Source organism: Aquila chrysaetos, chromosome 4, assembly GCF_900496995.4.
Source record: "Aquila chrysaetos chrysaetos chromosome 4, bAquChr1.4, whole genome shotgun sequence".
NCBI classification, from domain to species: domain Eukaryota; kingdom Metazoa; phylum Chordata; class Aves; order Accipitriformes; family Accipitridae; genus Aquila; species Aquila chrysaetos.
Genome location: NC_044007.1, coordinates 48,542,058 through 48,568,346, shown reverse-complemented (window position 1 = coordinate 48,568,346; position 26,289 = coordinate 48,542,058). Strand labels below are relative to the sequence as shown.

Here is a 26,289-nt window from a genome sequence, read left to right as displayed (position 1 = left end):
TTCTTTGTTTCTGCCTTTTGTTTTCTTTAAATTAAGAAAATTATATTAATGCAAGCGTATCAGCAAACTCTGTAAATTGTGGTATTCTGAGTAAATAATACAAATACATATACATAACTTCAGAATAAATTGTGACGTAAAACTGTTTCCCTTGTGATCCCCATGAAAATTATAATCGTTGCAACTGATGTCGCATGCAGTGTGAAATTATTTATCGTACACTGTTAAAACAGTAATAAGGGGACATAATGTAACTGGAAAGACACCCGTGAGGCCGGTTCCCTCGCCGAGCCCTAACAGTATTACACATGGTATCATAACCAGCCGCTTCAGAAATTATTTACGACGACTGAGTGTGGTAACTGCCTCAAAGGAGAGAGGATGTACGGGAAGTATATTTAATTGTTTCGCCATCATGAAGAATCAGGTATGCCTACCAGTTAAGCATCAGTTAATCAGGTGTATCCAGGAAAGATCCCTGCCAGATAAAGAGTAGGAAGAATATGGCTCGGAGCTCATTAAAAAGAAGATCACAGGGAAGGTTATGCTAAAACAACTCTCAGTTTTATTTTCCCACGAGACTGTATTCCCCCCCATCAATTACTCGTTAATTTATCGTTTTGTTGCCCCGCTCGCTTTGCGTGCCTCCTACATGCCCCAGATCGCTCTTCTTGGCTGGCGGGGAGGGGGCGGGCGGGAATAAAAATCAAACTTTGAAAGGCGAAGGGAAATTGCGGCCGCCCGCCGGGCTGCGCCGGCAGCACCGCCGCGGCCCTCGGCAGCCTCCGCCGGCTCCCGCGGGCGGAGCTCGGGGCGGGGGCGCGGCGGCCGGGGCTCCCCGCCGCGGGCCGGGCCGGGCCGGGCCGGGCCGGGCGGAGCGGGGGCGGGCCGGGCGCCACCTGCCCCGTCCCGGCGCGGCCCCCGCCCGGCACACTCCACCCACCCGCGGCTACTTGTGCGCCCCTCGACGGGTCGCCGCCATTTCCCCTCGCGGGCGGCCCGAGGAGGTGACCCGGTCCCGGGCAGAGCGCGGAGGCGGCGGCGGCGGCGGCCATGTCGCGGGGCCCCTCCGCCGCGGTGCGGCTGCTGGCGCTGCTGGTGAGTCCGGGCCCCGACGGGGCGCGCCTGCCCGCCGGGCTCCCCCGGCACCGGGGCGGGGGGAAGGCGCCGCTTTGCCGCGGGCGGGCGGGTCGGTGGTTGCGCGGAGCTGTGCGGGAGGGAGGCGCGGCTGCGCCCCGCCGGGGCTGCGCGGGGAGCGGCGGCGGCGGCTGCACCGCCCGGCCCCGGGGCCGCGGGGGGCTCGTACGGGGCCCGCGGGGGAGAGCTCTTCCCGTCGGGGCTTGGCAGCCCTCCCGGCGGCTGGTGGCCGGGCACGGGTTTTCTACCGTTCTTTGGAAAGGAGATAAGAGCATTCGCCGTTTGCTGTCCGAAAGCAGGTGAAGGCAGAAGAACCCGGTAAGAACGGGATCTCGAATGGGTGGGGTTTTTCGAGACGGCGGGAGGAACAGGAATGCAGAGAAGAGTTCATATGGTTGCCGTCTTCTTGTTCAACGTATTATCTGTATTAATAAATTGCAATACCTTTTTGAAGGAATAGTGCCAGGAGGGAAAATGTATCATAAAGTATGATTTAATGGAAGTCTTCATTGGCTTAAGAGAAACGATACCAAATTCTTCACAATCCAAGACACTTCAGGCTTTCTCCTTCCCTGCCCTCGCTCTTTTTTAGCCATCAGCCTTTAGACCTTCCATTCTATGAAATACCTTTTCGGGCTAAAAGCAAGGAGTATGTCATAACAAACTGAGGCCAAAGCGCCTGGTTTGTTTGATTTGGACTGATGCTTTCTAGCTGTTGCTAGATATTTTACAGGAAGCTCTCCTTCCTATCTGTAGTGGTGTTCTTTAGCTCTTCACCTTTCCAGGCTGGCAAAGTGCCTGCGGAAGTCGGGCTGCTGCCGCTCAGATGAAGGTGAGGGTGGAGGCCAGGCCATGAGCTGTGCCTGGGAGCTGCCAAGGCAGGGTTCGGTAACGGCTTGTTGCGTGGTCAGGCTGGCAGGTGCTGTAGATTGGGACCTTGCTCCCTGAGCTCGGGATCCTGCAAAATCGGATTTGTTAGCTGGAGACCCGTTGCCTGATAACTTTAATGTTAGACTTGTGGTTGGCCGCAAGTCAGCCAGCAGCAGTTAACCCTGTTCTTTGCAGCAAGGCGGGAGTTATGGTTTGGTTGGAAAATGTTTTATCCTTGTTTTGCCCAAAAGAGCAATGGGAAGCATGCGGAGTGCTGCTTGTACAAAAGTTTTCACCAATTTGTTCTGTAATACCTGAAGGCACACCATTGTCCATTTTGGTGGGCTTGCACTGGCTCAGGATGCTATTGGTCTTGCCTGAAGAAAAGAGGAAAATTATTTTTCTTAATCCTCGTCATCCTCAGTCTCAGCTAGAGCTGGGGAAGGGTACGGTATCCTAAGAGTGAACTGAGTTTGGTGCCTGAACGCCTCACTATCAGATAGAATATTAGAGCAAATAAAGCTGCCTTAGTTGGTTGATGTCAGGAGGGGGAGAGAGAGAGAGGCACTGCTGGGTTTTGCCTTTTTTGTTTTGGTGGTTTTTTTGTTTGGGCGTTGTTTTTTTTTTTTCCCCTAATCTGGACGAAGCCATTCATGTGGCAGGAAGTCTAGGTGCTTGTTTGAGAGCATCAGATTAGGGTCATTTATATCTTATGGCATGCAAAGATGGCACTGGTAATTTCAAAACCTTAAGAAACTACGGAAAAACAAATCCAGTCTAAAAGTAGCATCTTCCCACACTGTCTTCTACGTTAGAAGCATCGAGAACAGTAAGTTCTTCCTCTCCTTGTTCTTCCTGGAAGTACCTCCTGGTCATCTGCTCTCCCTCTGGGCCTGCAGGCTGCATCACTGTATCTTCCTCCCTGGGTACCTCGCAGAGCTTACAGCAGCTTTCCCCATGTTCCTGCCTTTGACCCTTTTCCAGGGATGCCTGGGCGTGCCAGAGGGTAGTGCACCCGTAGGGTTGGGCTTGACTTGGTGTGTGTCCAGGGCACACACCCAGAGACGTGGGCCTGCCGGACGGGCACCGCTATCGAGGGTTATTAGACTGGGAGGTTTCTCGGTCATTTCTGAAGGGTGTGGACATCAAGTCTTTAAAAGAGGAGGTCTTCGAACACTTCTTACATTTGAGTGAAAGAAGAGTTGACAGAGATGTATGAATCTTACTACAAGAGTAGCAAAACTTATGTTTTCTCTGAACGTCTTCTGGGATTGTACTTCCTTGATGTTTGGGGTGGTTAGGCTTAGGCTGGTTTTGATGAAATTCAGTCCGGAATACATTAGATCACTATTGTAATGTCAGAGCCAGTAGCAATTACTTTTCAAAATTCATAGAAACAAGTTAAATTAAAAAAAAAAAAAAAAACAAACAACCATGATGCTTAGTTTTAGAAAGAGCAAAGGTGAGATAATTCCAAGCAGCCTAGCTTCTATCAGCAGTAACATGTTGAAACATGGTAAAAATATTTACAAGCATCTGTGCATTGATTCAACAACTTAATATTGTTCCAAAAACGGAGGAAAAAAAACAGTGCTATGGTGAGATAGGAAAGCAGGTGAGAAATACATAAGATCTGGTATTTTATCCATCCTATTGATGTAAAGTGGTATATTATTTTGGACACCAGACTTCAGAATAAAGTGAATCTGCCCAGGAGAGACTAGAGGAAAGCAAAAAATGCAATCTAAGTTCAGGATATCCTGTTTTATGATTCCTGAAGTGAGATTAAAGAACGGGGAACTGAGAAAAGAAGGTGGGTAAGATGCATGATAAGTTTTCAGATATATGAAGGGTAGTTGCGAAGGAAGGGTAATTACACTGTTCAAGGAGGGCATTATCAACATGGCAAAGAAGGAGATTTGGCTGGAGATTAAGACATCTCAATATAGGTGTTTGAGTTTCTGTTATGGTAAATGGAGATGCAGTGGATACAGAGTGCACCTATTTGGTTGGATCAAATTGTGCTTTCGAAGCAAATCTCCAGAGTGTGTGAATCTGATCGCTCTTATGTAAAACTGCGTTGGGAGATGCAGCCGTCTGCTCGTGGGTGTGTGGTCTGTGGGACCAGGCTAATTCTAGTCTGAAGTAACAACCACAAAACATGGGTTATGTAGTGTTGGGTTCTCAGCAGCAACTGCTTTGCTCTACAAATCCTCTTGTATTGGGCTTATGAAGTAGACGTAGCTGCAGTCAGCGGAGTCCAGAGAGAAATAGGAGATGTGGGCTGGCTTTGGGGTGAACTGAACTGCTCTCTGATGTCCTTGTCTGTATTGGCTGTATTGCTGTTGAGTATAACACGAGTTTAGGCACTTAGCGTTCATTTAGACATGTAAATGTGTGCCTTAATCTGAAACTGAATCTCATCCAAACAGCAATATGCTCAACTTGCGAAGAGCTAAAAATTAGGGTAATAAAATTAGGATAAAAATTAACAAAGACTTTTCCATCTGTAAGCTTAGCTAGGCACCACCTTAGGTTAGCTGGTGAGGCTGTGGGACCTCCATCACTCGTTTTTAAGAACAGGTTAAACAGTAGTCAGGAAGCACTTAGTGTAGTTCGTCCTGCCCCAGGGCCAGGAGATGGACAAGTAGGTAACTTTGGATGGTCTCTTCAGCCTGCTTCTCTAAGTGTGGAAGATCTCCCCTTGCCCATGGTCTTCAACACCAAACTGACTCACAGGAGGTGCGAGATCCAAATCTCCTGACACACAGCATGCATGAAAGACCACGTTTCTAGGACTTACTGTTTCATAGTATAGCAAATACGGACACGTACCTTCTTGCTTGCTCAGTCTGTATCTTTACATTATAAAACTAAGCTGTGTGTTCAAAATCTGTCCTTTAGTCACTTCCTGACTACACATGAACATGGATTAGGGCAAGAGCAGCCTTGCACTCCCTATACATGTCAGTCACTCCCTTCTTTCCCCTGCTCTCTCGCCTACTCCTGCTGCTTTCCTGTAGTATTTCATTCCATTTCTATTACTTCAGGCCTCAGGTTTTCCACCTAGTTTTCTGTAACCATCCAGTTGTCTTCTGACAATGCCTTCTCAGCTCTGTGTCATCAACAGATGTCATCAGTTGATGTCTATTTTTTTGTGCCAAGGCTATGATCCACAGCAAATGATGGGCAGGGCTTTCCTAATCTTACCAAGCTGTTTAATAGAAGGCAGCTCTAGGATATTAAAAAAAAAAAAGGGAGAGGGGGCAGAATTTAGAATTCAACACCTGTTGGATGTGTGACTTTTCACTTTTTCTTGAAGAAAATGTCATTGAAAAGTGCTTTTCCGCTTCTTAAAGTTTTTGGATCCTTTAAAAATTTTCCAATTCAAATGCAGGATCCCTTTATATATTTGTTCCAAATGTGTTTATGCATCTTGTAAATAAAATTGCCATACTTAAGCACCTTTTACTGATGTCTTAAAGTCCCTTATGAGATTGCCCATGGACTACAGATTGAAAACTACAAAAGCAAAAGTGTTTTTTACTGTCTTACCAATAAAACAGAATGTTTTGAGGCTGCTTTGCAGCATTTGCAAACAAATTGATTTTTACTTTTAGTTATCTTAATGAAAGACTTTGTGTTTATAATGACTAATGGGATTTTCTCTGCTTTCTTGATATGCATCTCAGTGGAAGACCTGCTTATTCTTGAACTTCAGACACTTTCGTTTATACTGTGGTTCTCAGGTTTTTCAGTACAAGGAAGCTTCTCACCTCCTGTCTCTTGTCTCCATTCAGTATTGAGACAGAAACACTTTTCCCTTTAGTTTACCAGTAAGAACAAACAAGGATGTTCACGAGGACATCTTGACAATTATTCACCTTCCAAAAGAGTTGCAGCTTCTGTTGGAAAACCTTGACTATAAACCCAAACCCTCCTGTCACTCTTGCTGGTACAATCTCATTAATCATAAAAATAATTTTTAAAAATCCATATAACTAATAAATAAGATTAAGAATATTCATGAAAACAACTGGGTCTGAGGTGTAAGATCCTGAAGACCTCACAATGTGTATCTGTTAGGGAACTTAGTCCTTGCTGATTTTTGTCTTCAGAACATATACATTGGGAAAATTGCCATTTGCAAAACAGTTTTGTTGTGCAAGTTGAAACAGCAGTCTGCTACATTGCTCAACACCATCCACTACATTGCTGCATTGTGTGGGAAAGAGATAATGTCTTGAAAAAAAAAAAAGCTGTCATCGATGCAGCAATCGAGGCTGAGTCAGAGGGATGGATAGGGAGAGACCAGTCAAAGAGAACATAAAGAAACACTCCCTGACTTATTTCAGTAGGAAATCACCTTTTCTGAGCCTGCTTTGCCTTTGGCATTAGTATATATAAAAAACCCAAAAACAAACAAAAAAAAAACCCTAAGATGCAAAATGCAGCTAGATGTAATAGTGCTGAGAACAATAAAAGTATTCTTTTCTCTACCTATGCAAAGCTCAGAAGTTCTATTTGTTGGTTTCACTTGTAATAACCTACTTTTTGTTGTTGTTGTTTCCCAATGCCTACGGTTTTGCACCATTTGAGGCTTTTTGTTACTTGCGGGGTCTTTAGTGCGTGCAGAGTGGGCATAAACGCAGGGTATCTGGTAATTTGGTACCTTCCAGCTAGGATGAGACCCCCAACTGAGGTGTTTAAAGGCATGCATAGCTATCCTGGTGCATGAAGAGATGGGCAGTCCCAATACTGGATGTTGGCATGTAAGGTTTTGTCAGAGCAAGCATGATTTGCTTGCTAGCATGCACATGTCTCAGCCTTGTTTAAAGTAAGGGATGTATGTATGCCATTTATCCTCCCAGCAAGGTGCTAAGTAGAGAGCTGCTTCTGTTGGTTACACTTCAGCAGGTGTTTTGATTACTCCTTGCTTTTAAAAGTTATTTAACCTGTTTTGTTCTCTGATGTGGTTGGTAACCCATCACAGCCTGTATAACCCATGATTTGCCCAGAAGAGGGAGCTTCTCCAGAGTGCTGCTGGCAACCACCGCTTGCTTCAGTCAATGGCAAATTCCCATTGTTTTGGAATAGTGCAGCATTATTCAGCACTAAAAAATGGTTGTTTAAAAATGACTATAAAGTCTACGTTTATTGAAGGGGAAAAAAAAAAGATTAATTGCTCATTATCTGTTTTCTGCTGGGAGAAAAGTGGAAAATTTAATAATTATATAATTGTAGTGTATGTTTTTAATGTGAATGGTTATGGGTGAATTTTTCAGAAGCTATTACAGGTAAATAGTAAATATTAATTGATAGAGGTCAGATGCCCTCTTCCTTATGGCTTTGCTGTTCTTATGAGGGTGGTCACGTCAGTTAAGTTTTACTATGGCTAAAGTGACATAGAATTAATAATGATTATCATAACTTCCATTGCAGATCTGTTTGAATTATGGAAATGGACTCCATATGAAGGTAGGAAATAATGGAAAACTGTTTTTATTTATCAGTGCCTGAAGAAGGGCACTCTGAGCAAAGCGTCAAAAGTGTGCCTTACTTCACTTGATAAATACATTGCGTTTTACCATTTTCTGAAATGTGAAAGCTATGTAATGAATAGTGAAATGAAAGCCAAAATATAAGTGAATAGATTCCTACATCCATCAAACGGAGTGGTGTTCAACTTTGAGAAACTTCCCCTAAAATATTAAGTCTGTAGATATCTTATTTTAACTCTCTGTAAATGAAATCAACTACAATTTTATGGAGGATGTTAATTGGAAACATTTCCAGATGTTAGTCTGGAAGTCAAGAGACACAGTAAGGACTGAGCTGGACAGAAGGATGAAGGGTGTCATGCAGAGTGAGCATGAGGGGTAGTTGAGCAAGGATAGCAGAGACAGTGGATGGGTGGAATAGAGGCCCGCTGTTTCATGTATTCTGTTTCAGAGAGAAGGTCAAGTATGAGGCAGTATTGGTGGCAAGGTAAACAGGGTAATAAGGCAGAAATGGTGGTTCAAGACAGTCTTAGTGCCAAACTTCTTCCCACATCTGATAACAAGCAGTTAAATCTTCCAGAACAGGTGTATCTTCATCAGCCTCTGGTCATGGAAACTTGCTCATGTATTTAAAGCCTGTCTTACCTAATTCTGTCTTGATGAAAAGACTAGTGTAGTTTTCCTCTTCAGACAACTTGAGCATATAGCTCTTAGATTGTGGCTCGGAAGGCTAATGCTGTTCTGTGATTTCAAAGTTACTAGCTATTGAAAGAGCAAAAGCTATTCAGAAGTCTGGGCTAGAGCAGCAATAAAGCATTCATCTGAAGTGGCTAAATATAATGCTGACTTTCAACCTTGTTTTTTCACAGGTTTATGACCGAAATGGCAGGAGTGGCATGTTGTCTCATCCCAACAGCCTAGTTAGACAGAAGCGAGAATGGACAGTCCCTCCGGCTTTCATACGGGAAGAGGAGGACAACTCCTATAAGAATCCAATTGCTAGAGTAAGCCCAGAAAAAGGGATAAATACAGAATACACATAAAAATAGAGATGAAAATATAAAATAAGGGTCTGGCTCCCCTAAACACATGCACAAATATTTCTTTAATTTTAAAGGACTATTGAATATCAGTTGAAGATTGGCACTTGTTGTTCCAGACTTCTTTTCCCTTCGTCTTTCTCCACATTTCATTTGCCCCCATCCCTTTGATTAGCCAGTTTCTTCCTTCCCTTCCACCTTTTCACCTTATCAAAATGGTGTTCCAGCCTTTCCTTGCACTTGTATCCTATCCCACTCTCTTTGTCCAAGGAGTCCCAATTTTCTTCTCCCGCAGACCTCTCCACTCCACGGTTCCCAACTGTTGCACTGCCCATCATGTTCCTCATCTCCCTGCACCAGATCCTCAGACAGAACATTCCTGCATTCATCTCAACATCTCCAGACTCAAAGGAGTGCAGGGAAATGTGTTTTAATGTTTATTTTTGTTTGTTCATTGCAAAAACACCAAAAATATTTTCATTGCATTTTTAAATGTGGTTTTATTTACTGAATGCTATTTAATCTGTTATATTCCTGCTAGATACATTCTGATCTTGAAGATACAGGTGTAGTGGTAACTTACACTATATCTGGTCAAGGAGTAACAGAACCCCCTTATGGATTATTTGTTATCAATGGAAAGACTGGAGACCTGAATGTAACAGGAAGAGTTGACAGAGAAAAGACTCCAATGCTGCTTGTGAGTTGAATAGTAACTTCTTCCTTATAGGTGCCCTCCTATCCATTTTTTATTTTTGTTCAGATGTGTTTGCTTTGATTAGTTTTAATGTTCCTGCATATTTGTGTGTGTATACATGCTTAGAATCATATTACATATGCTTATATAATGCTTAGATTTTATTACATATATTTTATATTTCTATATATTTCTATTTTGTATGTGTATTTCTATATATTGCCCTCACTCATTGGACTTGCTTGTTTCTGTCTGTATTATTTCAGCTCAGAGGTCATGCACTAGATAAGACTGGAGCAAAACTGGAAGAGCCAATAGACCTCCCAATTAAAATTGTGGATATAAATGACAATTTTCCAGTGTTTTCACAGGAAGTTTTTGTTGGTTCAATTGAAGAATTAAGTGAAACAGGTAATGTTATTTTTAGAATTGTTTTTCTCATTTAGTTTTTCCCAACACATGCAAGGGCACAAGTGAATATACTCTTTGCAGCGGCATACCTGCAGTAACAAGGTGTCGTGGTTTAACCCCAGCCAGCAACTAAGTACCACTCGGCCGCTCACTCACTCCTCCCCCACCCAGTGGGATGGGGGAGAAAATCGGGAAAAGAAGCAAAACCCACGGGTTGAGATAAGAACGGTTTAATAGAACAGAAAAGAAGAAACTAATACTGATAATAACACTAATAAAATGACAACAGCAATAATGAAAGGATTGGAATGTACAAATGATGCGCAGTGCAATTGCTCACCACCCGCCGACCGACACCCAGCTAGTCCCCAAGCGGCGATTTCCTGCCCCCACTCCCCAGTTCCTATACTAACCAGGACACAAGGATACATTCTCTTGCTTGTGTAGGCCGGGTTATCCACGTGTCAATGCAGAAGTCTTTATTCAGAGCTAAGCTGTGTGGTGTGATTAAGGGAAAGCGTCCACCTAAAGGCAACAGAGAACAATGCTTCCTCTTGTGGCACCTTTGGTTTGGTGTCAAAGCTACCACAAATTCAGGAACCAAAGTCCTTCAGCAGGAATTGCAGGGGAAATGCAGTCTACCTTCTGGCCTAGCAATCCCAGCCTATTTGGGAAGGACTCCACTCTGCCATGCTCATGAAAAGCCCTGCTTTATCTATGGGCTGGAGAGGTACTTTGCTGTTAAGCACGTATGGCCGTGACCTAACCCTCAAAGAACAAGTTATTGGCAGTTTACCTATTGATGTCAGTAGACACAAGAACAACAGATTACTTCCCAGAGGATAAGAAAAGCTGGAATAAAACAACCTAATAAATACCTGACGTTGTGTCCATTTCAGTGTTATGATAATCTGAAGACACAAATTCTTGACCATCTACTTGGGTGAGGTATTGAGTTCCCTCAGCTGTCTTTCAAGTCAGTAGCAGCCATATGGGAATTGCTCTTTGCCTGAATTCCAGCTAATGTTCAAACTGTGGCACTGGATGCTGAGGTACGCCCTTTCCCAGAGGACAAAAACCCTGCGCCATGAGTTAAAAGGGGATTGCACCATGGGGACTGCCATGTATTTTGAGTAAAGCTGTTGGAGGGCATCAACACAGAGCAATTGTTTTAATAACGTTCAGGTAGAGGAGGTAGTAGTGCTCCCTTTAGAATAACGTGTGATGTAAATGTAGCTTGTTCAAAAACTTTTTCTTTCTTTGTGTATCTACAGTTTTCTGTCACAATTTTTGAGAGAATCCAACCTGTTGATTATTTCTGGTGCATTGAATTCTATGACTTACAGATGCGTGGATACAATCTTCTTGTTTGCTAGAGGGTTTACTTTTAACATGTACTGTTTGGATTTAGGAACACTTCTTCAGCTTTATTCATTAAATAAGTAAAGGCAAGAGCATCAGAAAATTGTGCAGTGCATCTGACAACATGCTCTTATCTTTGACATTATAGTAAAAATACTTGCCGGTACATGGCAGTGTAAACAAATACTGTATTTTGTTTGTTTTTTTCCAGGTACAATTGTAATGAGGATAAATGCAACGGATGCAGATGAACCAAACAACCTAAATTCCAAAATTGCTTTCAGGATCATTTCGCAAAGCCCTAGCGCTGCATTCAGTATGAATAAGGATACTGGTGAGGTTCGAGTAGCAAAAATAAACCTTGACAGAGAGGTAAGAAAAAAAAAAAAAAAACAACTCCCATTTTTAATCTGTTAACAGCGTTTTTCTGACACCTGTTGTGTCACCTTCAGCCCTGCCTGCCAGGGTGAAGAGCTGGCCCTCTTACCTTCCTTCACCTCCCTTGGGATTCTTCCTTCACCTCCCTTGGGATTCTTCCTTCACCTCCCTTGGGATTAAAGCCTTGTCTGGCTGATGCATGTTTTTCAGGGACTGGGGAGAGGGGGAGTGCAGAATACGGGATCGAGGTTGTATTCCCCACATCAGGTCCCTAGCACAGCACCAGCCCGTTGGCTGTTGCTTTCTGTCCCTCCCGTGCAGCTGTTACGTGAAGCAAGGGGTCATTTCTTTCTGCTGGAGAGCATACGGCAAAGACAACCCAGATCACCATCTGCAAAGCTGCTGACTGCGTCTAGATTTTTGTAGCTTGCTATGCAAATCGAAGTGCAAAGAGTTAGGACGGGTGCTGCTGTGAAACAGCATTGAAAGCCATGTATTGCCAGCAGCTTTACCTGTGCTTGCATGAATTTTCCCTGGCCAGCAGATGGTGTTCTGGATGTTAGTTCTGCGACTGAGGGCAATGGCTCTGCCTCTGGCCCTGTCGGGACATGCAGGTGTCACTGGTCCTGTCCCTGGTTATGGCCACTGAAACTTTTTCATTTGCCACCTGAGTACAGTCTAACTCTTTGTGGGGGAGATGCAAAAGTCCCAAATCCTTTTGAGACCCTCCAGCAGAGCCTGTCAAGGTAGTTGTGTGTGAGATTTACTGTTAGCTAGAGAGAAGAGGAGTTATAATTGGCCACGAGAGGGATTACCAAAATCTGATAAACATAATACAGGGAAGGAAAAAATTTTTAGCCTAGTTTAAACACTTTTTTCTTATTGTGGCAGACACAAAGTAGCTATTCTTTGGTGGTGGAAGCAAAAGACCGTGGTGGTGAAATAGGTGGGAATGCTGCAACATGTTCTTTAGAAATCAAGATTTTGGATGTCAATGACAATCTGCCTGTGGTTGAAAGTCATACAGTAAGTACATTTATCACAATATTTGGTATGTTCCTACACCTGCCAGTATCCTGTTGCTTAATATGAGGTTGTACAAACTTTCTTGCTCTGGTGAAATGAGGTAAATCATGACATCTTTTTAACAAAAGGTGTTTTTCAATTGCAGTTTGAAGGAAGCATTGAAGAAAACAGAGCAAATGTGGAAATTCTACGAATAAAAGTATTTGACAAAGATGAAGAGTTTTCGGATAACTGGCTGGCGAACTTTTCATTTGTTTCTGGCAACGAGGGTGGCTTTTTTCGTTTAGTAACAGACACCCAAACAAATGAAGGAATTTTGACTCTTGTGAAGGTTAGTATGTTCTTCAGAGAGCCTTCTTTAAATACTAGCATAATTTATTCCCTTTAAGTTGACATACAAATTATTTATATTCACTCAGTGTGTAGCTGACTTTACATGGTAGACACTCCTCCTTTGACATATTCTTTGTTGGTGTATTCAATAACTCCATGCAAAATAATAATTTTGTCCAGCTTTACTATTTACATTCTGTGTGATCTCAAATATCTAGTGGGGCAGAAGTCCCCAAACTTCCCTTGTTGTTTGGGCAACAGTGCTGACAACTAGGCTGTAAACTTGCCCATATTTTTGCTCTGGTTGCTGATCTCAGTTTAAATTTCTTTATTTCCTGTGGCCACAGATAACACCTGTGCAGGCAACACCTACTCCATGAGCCGTGGGCTACAGACAATTTTATGAATTTCCATAAATTGAAATTGTGAAAATACTTTCCATAAATGGAAATTTCTATTTTATGAATTTCACTCCCTTTTAGTCCGCAGGAATGGAAGATGCATAGTGCCTTAAGTACCTTTTTTCTTTTTCTTTTTTTTTTTTTTTTCCTGCTATGGTTTCCTTATCTGAAAACTGATAACTGTAAATATTGATAAGCATTATTAAGTACATGAATTGGTTTGAAAAAAAATAAATAAAATTGGAAGAACCAAGTAATATTGAGCACTGATTCACTGAAAATAAAGACAAGAATATATGGGTAGGACTCATTGCACCTACCTTAAGTTAGTTTAAATTCAATAATAAAGACATATCTATGGTGCCATCCATTAAAAATAAAGAGAGTAATCTTCCTTATGTACTTTTACTTTTAAAGAGTTTGAAGCATTATGTATTGAGAGTAACATGTTAACCAACACTTACTATTAAACAGTTATTATTTAATTAAGGATGCTACAGTATTATTTAAATAATATTATTTAAATATTAAATGTATGAATGTTGTCTAGATACCAGATTCTGTCAAATTCTGAGTGATTGTTTTTGTTTTGTTTGGGTTTTTTTGTTTTTGTTTTTGTTTATTGCTCTAGGAGCTGGATTATGAAAAAATGCAAAGCCTAAACTTGGGCATTGTTGTTACAAACAAAGCAGAGTTCCACAAGTCAATTAAACGCAGTTACAAAGCACAAACAATTCCAATAAAAATTAATGTGATCAATGTGCGGGAAGGCCCTGTATTCCCTGGTGGCACAAAAATTATTGAAGCAAGTGAGAAACTGGAGATAAGACAGGTTATTGGACAGTATCAAGCCTATGATGAAGACACTGGAAAAATAGCAGAGCGCATTGTGTAAGAATCCTTTTACAATCATTATAACTGAGTATGTCAGAAATCACAATTTACTGTAAAAATGTGCATATTGAACTGAAATAATTCCAAAGGCAATGGTTTTCTACTACAAATAATTCATACCTAAAACAACATCATTATCATCATCTTCAATATTCTATTATGCAGAAAATAGCTGACATGAAAATCCTACTTGTTTTGTTGTATATGATGAGACATGAGTGTTTGGGCTGAAGTTGTCTGTGCTCGCATGCTGTTTGTCATGCCTGTCTACTTTTGAGAGATTTACTTGCCTGACTTCATCTGCAGAAACATTAGGAAGAAATACGCAGAAACATGTAGTGATCAGATAGAAAGGGTGTAAAGTAGATAAGTCTGCGTGTGTGTGCTTGGATTTTGAATCCTAGCTCTTCAGCTAAAATGTTGTTGAACCACCACTATGGCTTTTACAAACGGTGCAGACCAGCAGAGGGGCATACCCAACGGTGAACCCCTCTCCCCCATGCCTGTAATACAGTCTGTCCTGGGTGGCTGCTGCTCAGCTTTTGCTGGGAGCAGGGATGGAGGAGAAGAGGACGACGACCAGCAGTGCAGCTCCCTCTCGTGCTCTGGTCTTGCTCCCTGAGGCTACTTTTTATAATGCCTCCACACCTAAATCCTGGCTCTAGTGGGAAAAGTAGGTTTCAACATTCAGGGTAGGTTTATAATCTTAGGTTTATAGTTGAAACCAATTCCAGTGGCAGGAGTGTCAGACCTCAGACCTAGGGATTTGGTCTTGGCTTTAAATGAAGAGTAAACATACTGTGAAGCTGCTTTTTCCGCTGATGGTTGTTTTCCTCATTATAAATCTGTACATCTTTGTATGCAACTTTAATCAGATACATGAAAGGAAGAGATACAGCAAACTGGATCACAATAGACTCGCTCACAGGTGAAATCCGACTTGCCGAAAAACTTGATTATGAATCGCCTCATGTAGTAAATGGTACCTACGTTATTACCATGTTGGGTGTAACTACTGGTGAGTTGAGAGGGTTTTGTTTTCACACTAATTGGTTTGTTTAGGGTTTAGTTTGCCTTTCTACAACTATAGTTGGTTTAACCTCCCTGTCTTTAATGGCCTAAAAGTTAGGCACCTAGTGCAGTTTCCCATAGGCTCTGTATTTGGAGGAGAGACACGGGCAACTCACAGAAATAAGATGAACCTTGGAATGGTTGCCAAGGTGCCCATTTCTCTTCTTTGACTAGATGGAGGTTAACTTTTACAAAAAGTTTTGCAAAGACCAAGTCTGATAGGAACATCCCTTGTCAAGGTGGAAATTGCCAATATCTCAGTATCCTTATTTTCAGAGTCCTAAGTTTTCTTGAATGCTAAGCAGGAAAGACTCCCTGAACTTCTTGTGTATCTAATTAGAATTTGCCTTTTATAATCTGCATGTTACTGTGTAACCATACACAAGAAATACTACTTTTTTTTTTTTTTTTTTTTTTAGGTTAAAATAGTAAATCAGCTTGCATTCAGAAGAACTTTGTCAATATGTTTATTAATGTTAGGAGTGAAATACTGCTCCCATAAGCTCCAGGGAGAGCTCTTTCAACTTATTTCAGCAATGTTTGTGTTTTGGAAAATATTAAGTTTTTTACTTTAAGATGAAATTCTTGCACTTTTCAAATTTAATTTAATTTTTCATATTTTAAAATCTTAGATTTTCCTAAGAAAACGGTCACCGGCACAGTCATTATTCACGTTAAAGATGAGAATGATAACTGCCCAGTTATTGTGAACCCTGTGCAGACTGTGTGTTCAGATGCAAAATTAGTTGATGTTACAGCTAACGATTTGGATGGTTACCCAAACAGTGATCCCTTCAGCTTTGCTGTCATTGAGCCAGAAGGGGCAGCAAAAAAATGGATAATTGCATCCAGAAATGGTAAGAAAATATATTTTTTTAATTACTTGCAGTTCTTTGGAGTCCTAGTGTTGTAGTTTGTTAATTCCAGTTAAACTGACAGTTTGGCTTATCCAGACCAAAAAAATCCCATATATATGGAGTCGGGCATGAAGACACATCACTCGCATTCTGCTCCCTTCTCTCTAATGGCTATAAAAGCACAGACATGTATTCTGGGGCCTGTTGCTTTCCCTCAGTTGGACCATCTTTGCCTACCTTGATGACCCAGATGTGGTGACCAGGATTTTATGGATAATGCTGGATTAAGCCATTCCTATCTTTGCACAAAAAGCATGCAGTGATGGAGGATGCTTTTTGTTAAAACTGAGCTTGGAGATACGGTTGTGTTTCTGGCTGCAGTTGCTGTAACTTACAAATAAATAAATAAATATGTCTGTACAGTGGGCCTTGAAAAGGGGGAATACAGTGTAACCTGTTTTAAGATTGTCCAGCACAGCAGAGAGAAAAATAAATCAGAAATTTATTTATGATTTTAATGACTATTTCAAAATGAGATGAGCATTTTCTTCTTGCATTTCCATTCCTTCAAGCATTTCCCAGGCTTATATGAAATGCTTCAGGTAGATCGAAGGTACCAGAAAACACTTTTTTCTTCTCAGACTCATTATTCTCTCCTCTGTAATCCTACAGCATAACACTGCAAAGCAGTCAGCAGAGTCATCCTAATGGCCAGGTTTAGGACCAAGAAGGAGTTGTCTTAGTTTTCCTCACCCTGCTTGCAGCCGGACTACCAGTAATTATGGGGATCACAGCTTTTCCAAATAGGGTGGCATTCCCCAGTGGGAACATCATCTGAGCATCTCTTGCTTAGTTGTGTCCTTGACGCGACATGGCCACAGGAGCAGGTGGTATGTTGGCTCCCCAGTCTCTGCCTGTGACCAGCAACAGATTATTTAAAGACTGAAGCAGTTTTTTTGTGAATTCAGCCTTTAGCTATCTGGATGACATGAAGGTTAATGCTATATAGGCAGTTGGGCTGTCTTCCGTGATAAGTCTTTGGTGGTGTGAAACTCTCCACAATTATCTGAGACTGCAAGTGAGCATGGCTGCTTTGTTACCAGCATGAATTTCCTTGATAAAAATAAGAGCACGTATGCTGTAGCAGCAGCTAATTATACTTAATTCCACTGCACTGGCTGGACTTAACTGGAGGGGGCTTGTGGGGAGGTGGTGAAGGTTTTATTTTCCTTAGTTTACAGGAGTCACCTTTTTCTCCACTCATTTCTTGTCTCTTCTTTTTCTTTAACCCCGCTTTCTGCCTCAGGCACCAGCATACAGCTGGTACCACAAAACCTGAAGCTGGGCAGAACTGAAGTTCCCATCCTAATAAAGGATTTCCAAGGGTTAAGCTGCGCTCAAGCACAGTCTCTGCAACTGACTGTTTGTAAGTGTACGGGTAACGGCGTATGCAGAGAGAAACTTATTGGCGCCAAGTCAGTGGGTCTGGGACCAGGAGCGGTTGCGCTAATCATCTTGGCGTTTTTACTTTTGCTGCGTAAGTTATCATTTCATATTATCTCAGAAGCACTGTAAATATGGTCTGCAAGGCATCAGGAAAGAAACAGTCCAGCCCCTAGGTTTTATCATCTTGATATATTCTGTATAAACTCCTAGTTTGTGTGAAGTCATGGCAAATCCCCAACTAATTTTGGCAACATCAGCATTTCACCCTCAAAGGATTTCAAGCTGTGCATTTAAAAATTAATACATACAACTTAAATATTTGTTTATGGTGCTGTAAATAACAGGTGGGGAAGCAGTAAGGAATCGTTTCGGTGTTCCCACACCTCCCCATGTGAACCCTAACTCTTCCCACTCAAATCACAGCGCTCCCCCCACTCTCTTTCCCTTGCTGCAGACCCAGGTCTGGTGCCTTGCTCTGAGCAGCGTGTGACATTGCTCTTTGAGCTTCTATTTTGTCTCACCAAAAATAAGAGAAGAATGCTTGTAGTGAGGGTATGGCCATGTGTACCAGCGCTGCATTTAAAATGGCAATAGTTTATTGCTTGTACTGGTAGCAGTCTAGCTGTGGCAAAACAAAGTTCATGCCATGTGAATATGCTCTGCTCCTGAAATTGGATTGAATTCCCCGGGCAATGCTCTAGATGTGTCATAGGAGTGGTGAGGTGGAATTTACATCACGCCATGTCGTTATCTAGTAGTAAAAGAACAGGAAGAGTTCAAAATGCTGAGGTTGTACAGTGATATTTAGGGCTTGGGTTTGGTATATGAGATCTTTGATAGAAGTATAGCTACATAGGTGCATGGTCATCTGCAGGATTGAGGCCCTGATGGGTTAATTGTCAGTTTACTTTCTAGGAGACCAGCCAGGCACATGTTTCTAGTAAATACCTTGAATACTTTGGAACCTGTTTTCAGTCTTTATCAGCCCTCATACTGATCACTAGCTCATTAAAGATACATTTTGGTATGGGAGCTGGCCAAACTTCGATACTGGTTGTTAGCATGCTTTGACCCTAATAATCACATAGTTAATGTCAAACTTCTGTTTCCCTGTAGTTATTCCACTGTTACTGCTGCTGTGTCCCTGCGGCTCAGGAGCAAAGGGATTTGGTGCGATACCAGACTACAGTGAAGCAGTGTTGCATCAGTGGAACAGCGAAGGAGCAGCTCCTGAGGACAAGGCATGTATCCCTAATAGCATTTCTCTTTGATTTCCATCCAAGCATTCAGTTTGGCACTTGGCGCCTCTTCCACGTTACAGGCTGATGTTTCAAGGCTGTAGAGCAGATTTTAACTGCACATGAACATTAATTAAAATTAACCCTGTGAGGCTCAGTGAAGGATATGCATGGAAGATGAATTTCACCAGCAGCTCTAGAAAAAACAGCCATAGTGTTTAAATCCTAAGGTAAAGGGAAAGCAATCAAGCAAATGTTGGTGGTATCTGAGCAAAAGATAGGAGTGTGGGAAAAGCATGGATGCTGTAAAGAGCGAAACATTTGCATTTGCAAGCCTGGAATGTTCAACACCCCTTTGGGAGCATGGTAAAGCAGCGAAAGAATGGGTTATAAAGCTTAGCTTCTCCTCACTAGTTTAAAGTTTCAGGCTGCATTTTAAATTAACATCCCTGTATGTTTGCTTTCTTAAACAGAGGAAATTCTTAATTTTAAAAAAAAAAAAGGGGGGGCAGAAAAAAGTGCAAATCTGCAGAGGCAACAGTGAATGCCAAGAGAAGTTTGCCCTTTCTCGTTATGCTACAAAACCCAGTTCTCAAAAAAAGAGGATGACACTGGCATGCTTTTGCACAATAGCAAAGAAATAGAAGTAAGGTAAAAGACTTTGATTTAGGGCCAATGCTCACACCAAATTCTTGTTAAAAAACAATTAACAGGGAAGCCAAACTGCTAGAAGAAAGGGCCAGGCAGCATCATAGAGGCAGCAGGCAGTGCCCACTCCCCCACTTTGTGTCTGAGGAAAGCTGGCCAGAGTCTGTCTTGGAACAGCTGAGCTCTCTGGAATTTTGTAAGCCTTTTTTTGGTGGGTTTGGTTTTTTTATTCCCCCCTGCTTTCACTCCCAACCCTTTGAGTTACAAGAAAACAGTGATCTATAGAAACATTTCCATGATCTAACTTGGGAACGCACTTGTGGAAGCTGCACCCTATTTCAGGAGGCCTTTTACTCTTTGCAGCAACACGTATAAGTGCAAATTCAAACAAGTTGTAAGGCGGCACCCTCCCAGGTCCCACCCAGTCCCGCTGCTGGTTTGGTGAGTTCCATGTGCTAGAGAGTGCAGCTTTCATGTCACATCCTAATTTGTGTTATTTATGTAGCCAGTGCTAAGCTTCATCCCACCCACTGCACTGGGGAACTCGAGAGGAGCAACCAGCGGAGCAGCAACAGCAGTGACAGCAGCAGCAGGAATGAGTGGAGAGGAAACTGTGGCAGGAGGTGGCAGCTCTGCCTCTCATGTAAGAGAGCATTGCAGCACTATTACCAAGGAAGGATGGGAAGAGCAAAGACATCTCCTTTCTGGTGCTGAGTGTGGAGCCATGACAGCTAGAGGTGCTGAAGGCAAGACAGTGGTGGCTGGAGGAGGAGTTGTGGTGGGAGCAGCAGGAGCCATGAATGAAGAATTTTTAAGAGACTACTTCAATGACGTAAGCATATGACCCAAAAATAACAGTATTTTGATATTTACACTTAGCGTTGTGAAATATGCTGTTCATGTTATTACAAACACAGATGAGTAGATATGTATATACAAACAGTCCTGATACAATGGCCAATGTTGTGTGCATGTGGAGTTGGGGGCATTAAGGAGTTTTGGATTAGGCTCACATGTGGGACTTAGAGCATGACAGTGCTCCATCTTGTAGCACTGGGTGTTTACAAGGTCTCTCACAACGAGATGCTTCTCTCGAGGGAGGTACTCGGGAATGGGATCCAGAATATTCAGCAATGACCAAGGAGCCCCTTGCCCAGGAAGAAGCCATGAGAAGGAGTGTGATCTAAATCTCAGGGACTTAAGCACATTAAACTGGCTTGTAGGGAGGCACCTATGACTCATCATGAGTCACAGCTACAAACTTTACCATGGAGCAGGTTTTTGAAAGATAAGCCATAGATGTCATACAGTAGAGGGTGGGTCTGCATTTTCAAAGTAGCTGATGAAAGAAGTGGTGCTGGACTTGCCTCTTTGCCCAACAGCCTGGGCACATGTTGCAATCCCCTGTCTGACTACTTTTTTTTTTTTTTTTTGGTGACCTAACCATTGACCAATAGGCTATTCCTACTCATTGTAGCTATTCCTCTTTGCATAACGCACATCATTAGTCCTTAGGCTGGTGAGCTCCTTATAGTGAAAGCTTCACTTCCATATGCCAAGGAGTGTACAGATTGTCCATTACCTGTACAAACAAAACATTGTTGCACCCTAGAGCTGGCTTATGATGGGGTTCTGCAGGGGAGTAGCTGTGCAGGTTTGAATCACCACCTCAGGCTAGGGAAGGATTTGAGCTTAAGATACTTGTATGTCTCCTGAGTGCTCTAGCTACTGGTCTTCTAGGTGAACAGATGCAATAGTAGCAATTCTGCTTTCCTTCCACTCTTTGCACTTCCTAATATTAAGACATACTTTAAGTATAGCTGCCTGCTGAAGTCCTGCAGGATGGCTTAGTAAAGGTCATACTACAGTACTCTTTACCACTTCTGGGAGGCTAAAATATCTCAGATTATAGCGGGGGAAAAAAACCCAGACAAGTAACCAAACCAAATAGTTTCAGACACATGCTGATTTTTGTGGGAGCATCTCAGGTAATGTGCCTACTTCCAGGGTCAAACACAGATGAACATACAGAGTCAATTTGGGTCTGGATATATACCATATCTCACAGATGCCTGAGAAAATATGCACTCTAGAACTTCAGATATGGTAGAAAAGTGGTTCTGAGCGCAAGCCAGCAACTGTATTGGGTCAAGCTGGTTCAGCAGGCCCAGAGGATTTGGCTGTCTTCACTCCAGGAACTGGAGCTGATGTAAGCATGTACACAGGTATTTGTGCTAGTGCTAGCACAAACTCCATTGCAGATGTTGCTTTCAGACTGAGCTGGCCCTGGAAGCACTACAGTCAGAACTATTGAGCCTTCCTTGTTGCAAAGTGGCCTGCATAGAGCCTAAAAATTTATGTGCTGGACTATGTTCCCATACTTACCAAGCTATTTAACTTTTTGTTTGCTGTTGGGCTCCTTGGGTGTGATCCTGCAGGCTATGCTAGTGAAAAGGGCCGAGGCAGGTGATAACATTTCAACATGTACTCATAAATGTGTGTTTAAATGTTAGGATACTCTCAGGCATGGTTTTGGCACTCTCCCACAAACACCTAGTTAGAGGTGAAGTTCATTCACTGAACCAAAATTAAAACTATCTCTTTGAAGATGGAGCAGTATCACAAATAGCACAATTCCTGGTAGGAATAACAGCAGGTGGTGATAGTACCCAAGGTTTTCAATTTAATCTCAGACTTCCCTTCTCATCAAGTGGACTGTCAAGTTCAGACTAACTTCAAAAAAGCAAAAAGCACTTTTAGGTACTGCTCTTATTTGGTTGACGGTTTCTGTGGGTTCAGTTAAATTTTCATATTTTAACCTCTTTGACCAAGCATTCCTGATTTTCAAATTTATTAAGTCTAGAGCTGACATTAATGAACTCTTGCTTGCTTTTGTTTTCTGTCTTTAGAAAGCTGTCTCTTTTGCGGAAGAAGATGAAGCCCAAGCTGCAAACGACTGTCTCCTGGTTTATTCCCAGGGAGAGTCAGGCTCTCCCCATGGCTCCATCGGCTGCTGCAGCTTTATTGAGGGTGATCTTGATGACCATTTCCTTGATGATTTAGGAGACAAATTTAAGACTCTAGCAGAAATATGCATAGGCAGAAACATCAACATGAAAGACTGTAGCTCCAGGAATGAATCAGGTTTAGGTCTTAATGACGCAAATTCGTGGTTCTTAGATCAGCAAAATGCTTCCAGCTCCAAACAAGCTTTTGCCTCGGGCAGTCGCTTCCAGCCTGCCTCGCCAGCGCTTGTGGGCAGTGGCACAGGAGAAGACACCCTCTCCACGGAGGTGGTCACGGAAACAACCTTTGTATCCCACTCTGGGCAGCACGATGCTTGGCCCCTTCCCACAGCCCATGCAGAGACCAATTTCACTGTGACAGAAATGTCCTATTCTGCAGGGGCTCCTGCCCATTCGGGCACTGTCTTTCTAGACCCCCAGTTTAAGGAGAATGTAGTGGTGACAGAGAGAGTACTGGCACCTGCATCAAGCTTGCAGGGTATGGTGGAAATCCCTGATTTGCCACGGAGAAGTAACGTGGTGGTTACGGAGAGGATGGTGAAGTCAGAGGGTGCCGGGCCAGGAGCCTTGACGGTTCAGGATCTCCCCGACTCCCCGTGCGTCGTGGTGAGGGAACGGGAGAGGGTGCTTGTGCCCGCTGCAGAGCAGGGCTCACTCAGCTTCCCCACTTTGGCAGAGGGACGCAGCGTGGTGGTGAATGAAAGGGTGGTGACAGACTCGGGGACGCAGAGCAGAGCCGAACAGGCGGTGGGTGCCAGCCTGGGAAGGCAAGAGCACGTGTTGACCCCAGACTCCCCGCTTAACCGGGCGGGCTCCAACTTAGAGGGGCCACCTCCTGCCAGCGCCACACTGAGCAAGTCTTCCAGGGTCACCAAATACAACACGGTGCAGTACACTCGCTCGTAGCCTGGCCCCTTGCAGGGGTGGCGGTGTCTGGCACCCTTGTGTCCCTGTGCATCTTGGGCTTTTTCTTGAGACCTGAATTTGCTGGAGCTTTCAGAATGACATGGACTCGCTTGCGGTAGTTTGTATAAATAAGGATTATGACCAGGAAGCTAGTAAGGAAATTTGCTGTTGTTATTATGTAACATTGGCAGTGATGCTTTTGAAGTGGAAAGATGTGGGAAATACTTTTTTTTTTTCCTTGTTTGCTATTTTTGTAATTGCTTTCTATTATTCAGTGTAATAATAGCACATAACCACAGCTGCATAATTATGGGTAAGCGAAAAAAAAAAGTCTAAAATCTAGTAATGGATAGTAGTGTGCAAAGCACAAGTTAGGTTTCTGAACTGCTGTTCAGTCTATCTGCTGATGTTTCCCCTAAGGGGCATCAGGTTCTGATTGTGTGTTTGCCATCTATTACCTTGTGGGCCGAGCAGCTCCTCCTGAGCTGCAGCTGCAGCTCTCTACACCTTAGCGAACTGCTAAGAAATCTCTCCTTCCTGAGAAGCCCAGGCCACCAAAGCCAGTATGTCCTCAGCGCAGTGGTGTGTTGATCTGCTGGAGGGATGTCACAACTTTGGGTTATCAGCATTTGTACCTTAAGCAATCAATACTTGCATATTAGCACAGGGGTTAAAGAGAGCAAATAGCAAAAAAGCTGAGAACTGCAATTTTTTTGATACCTCGATGTAAAAATTCCATTACTTGGTGTGGGTCTAGGCTGACATGGACAAGTAAGCATTTGCATCATACAGATTTTTCACTGGTTCCTAATTGATCCTTTAATAATGTATAAGAAACAGCCAAAACTTACCTTAGCTGTAGAGCCAGAGATTCAGTCAGTGGCTTTGCTGGCAAAGTTTATGGCTCCTAGACATCTGTAGGATCTGACGTAAAAGTGCAATTAAGTGATTTTACTTCTGTCTGTGAGCTCACAGATACAATACACAGAAATGCAGCTGGGGCGGGGGGGGGGGGGGGGGAGTCTGTCTGTGTGTCTGTGTGTCTGTCTGTGTGTGTGTGTGTGTCTGGGGGGGGGGGGGGGCATAATGGCAGCTTTCCTTAGCTCTGACAAGACGAAAGTGCCCTTCAGGTCTGCAACACTTAAGATAACTTTTCTTTCCATGAATTTTATGTGGTAAAAGCAGAAGACGGTACTGCACTGTTTGGCACTATGTATATATGTGCATGTAAATATTTGTATGCAGTTTGAAACATTTTAAAGTTAATTTTATAAAGGAAAAACTGTCATACACTCCTTATGTTTTTCTCAAGAGTAGAAAGAAGTATTTTAGATTAGGTATTGGTACCATGTTTATCTCATACCTTTAAAATCAGCAAGCTGGCCATATGGTACTGCAAAGCCTGTGGACATGCAGAACTTTCTGATTGTCTCCATCTCTCCTGGAGTTTTCCTGCAGCTGCAGTGTTATGTTTTCCACTTACATATTTTGCCTTTGAGTAGAAATGCTTTCAGTGTATTTGATTTTTACTGATAAGGATGTAAAAGTTGATTCAAAAACATAAACATAAAAAGTAGGAACCATGGCTATGCTCAACAGGGTGCATCTTGACAGATGGGCCATTACATTAAGTGGAGGAATACTTCCAAGCAAATCAAACTGTTCCCTTGCTTGGACCTGTTGGTTATTTATCTCTTAAACTTCATTTTTAAAGTATGTATATTTACTTGTAAGCAAGCATGCAGTTTTAAGTGGTCACCACTTTTTCCTGCAGTTAGAGGGAGTGAACTTATTTCTTACTTTTTAATGGAGTATTTCTGTGGTTTTATGCAATCTTAAAATAAAGAGCTCTACTGTATTTTTTTTATTATTCTTCATTCAGTTTTAAGACAGCTACCCCAATGAGAACACTAACTTTCTTACTGCAAATAAAAAGTTTAAAGATAGAATGAGGATTGAGATTTCCCAAACAGCCTGAAGGAATATCTGAAAAATGCAGATGTAATAAAAGTTGGTGTCCTGCCAACTTACAGATTCTGAAAAAAAAAAAAGTGAATTCTGCCTGCTGGTTAAGTGCACTGAATAATCTAAGAACTTGATGGAAGACAACAGATTTACTGGGCTTTGAGTCAAACTCTCTTAATCAGTTTGTACTTCCAAACAAGAGGGCATAAACTGTTGTCTCAGTTTAATAGTTGTTCAAACATGTAGTTGTTAAAATCCAGAAGAAGTAAGAGTCAGGACTGTGTCACAGAAATCCTGACTTCCCTGTGTATTGTTTATTTAGGAACTTTTATCACAGATTTGCTAGTGGTGTAAAGAGTCTATTTGAATAGATTCGTTAAGAGTGAATCTCCATAATTTGGCTTAGTCTTGTACCAAGACTTCAGATGCTATCAGCATGTGCTCATGCTGGCAGAACATCCATCAGATAAATAAGTCACTTCTCATGGAGCTGTGTTTTGTAAATGATGGTGGCTGGTGGGAGGAATGTAGGACCCAACTAATGGAAATGCCTGGTTAGCATCTGACCACTGGATAACCCTGAGACTGGGACTAGCCCTAGAACTTATCTTTGTGAGAGGTGCCTCATTCTGACTTCAAAAGTAAAAATGAAGTCTGTAATTTTGTTATCTAAAAATAACAGAGCACAGTTATGCTGACATACCAGCATGACAGGGACTGTATCCACGCTGTTCTTCTGTGATTTATGTTTCCTGCAAATCTTCACTAAGTACGTCAGACTCCACGAGTATGAAGCAGCCTGACACAACAGGGATGCGGCTGTCTGCAGCAGGAGGGCAAGTGGAGCGCCTGTCCCGAGCATCCACAAGAAAGTTTTTCCTTTGTCGTGCCTCAGCATATACCTGGAGCTAGACTAGACTTTGCAAGACAGGATGATGTCTTCCAGGCTCCATTCTTTCCTGGGAATTTGACCATCGTCCACCATCAAAGACTTAAAGCGTGTAGGGGTTATCGGTAGTAAATCAGTTTTTAAAATGTTAAATAAATCAGCTGCTCTCCCCTGGAGAGTCATGGCAAGTGTT

General features: G+C 42.6%; 1 protein-coding gene across 1 annotated transcript; it reads left to right on the top strand.

The window, feature by feature from the left end:
* Window positions 1-837: 837 nt before the first annotated feature.
* Window positions 838-26,289, top strand: LOC115340610 (desmoglein-2-like). Its single transcript, XM_030012460.2, has 15 exons — window positions 838-1,098; window positions 7,450-7,485; window positions 8,378-8,512; window positions 9,090-9,248; window positions 9,512-9,656; window positions 11,230-11,390; window positions 12,288-12,422; window positions 12,568-12,753; window positions 13,788-14,047; window positions 14,926-15,068; window positions 15,754-15,978; window positions 17,285-17,515; window positions 18,541-18,665; window positions 19,816-20,142; window positions 22,220-26,289. The coding sequence occupies exons 1-15, from the start codon at window positions 1,054-1,056 to the stop codon at window positions 23,240-23,242; spliced, it is 3,336 nt and encodes a 1,111-aa protein (XP_029868320.1). The 5' UTR covers window positions 838-1,053; the 3' UTR covers window positions 23,243-26,289.

Bases quoted from the DNA above. Each gene is read 5' to 3' on its own strand.
- LOC115340610 (XM_030012460.2), top strand. From the start codon at position 1,054: ATGTCGCGGGGCCCCTCCGCCGCGGTGCGGCTGCTGGCGCTGCTG. The intron at 1,099-7,449 runs GTGAGTCCGGGC...CTTCCATTGCAG, and splicing joins TGCGGCTGCTGGCGCTGCTG to ATCTGTTTGAATTATGGAAA. The intron at 20,143-22,219 runs GTAAGCATATGA...TTCTGTCTTTAG, and splicing joins TAAGAGACTACTTCAATGAC to AAAGCTGTCTCTTTTGCGGA.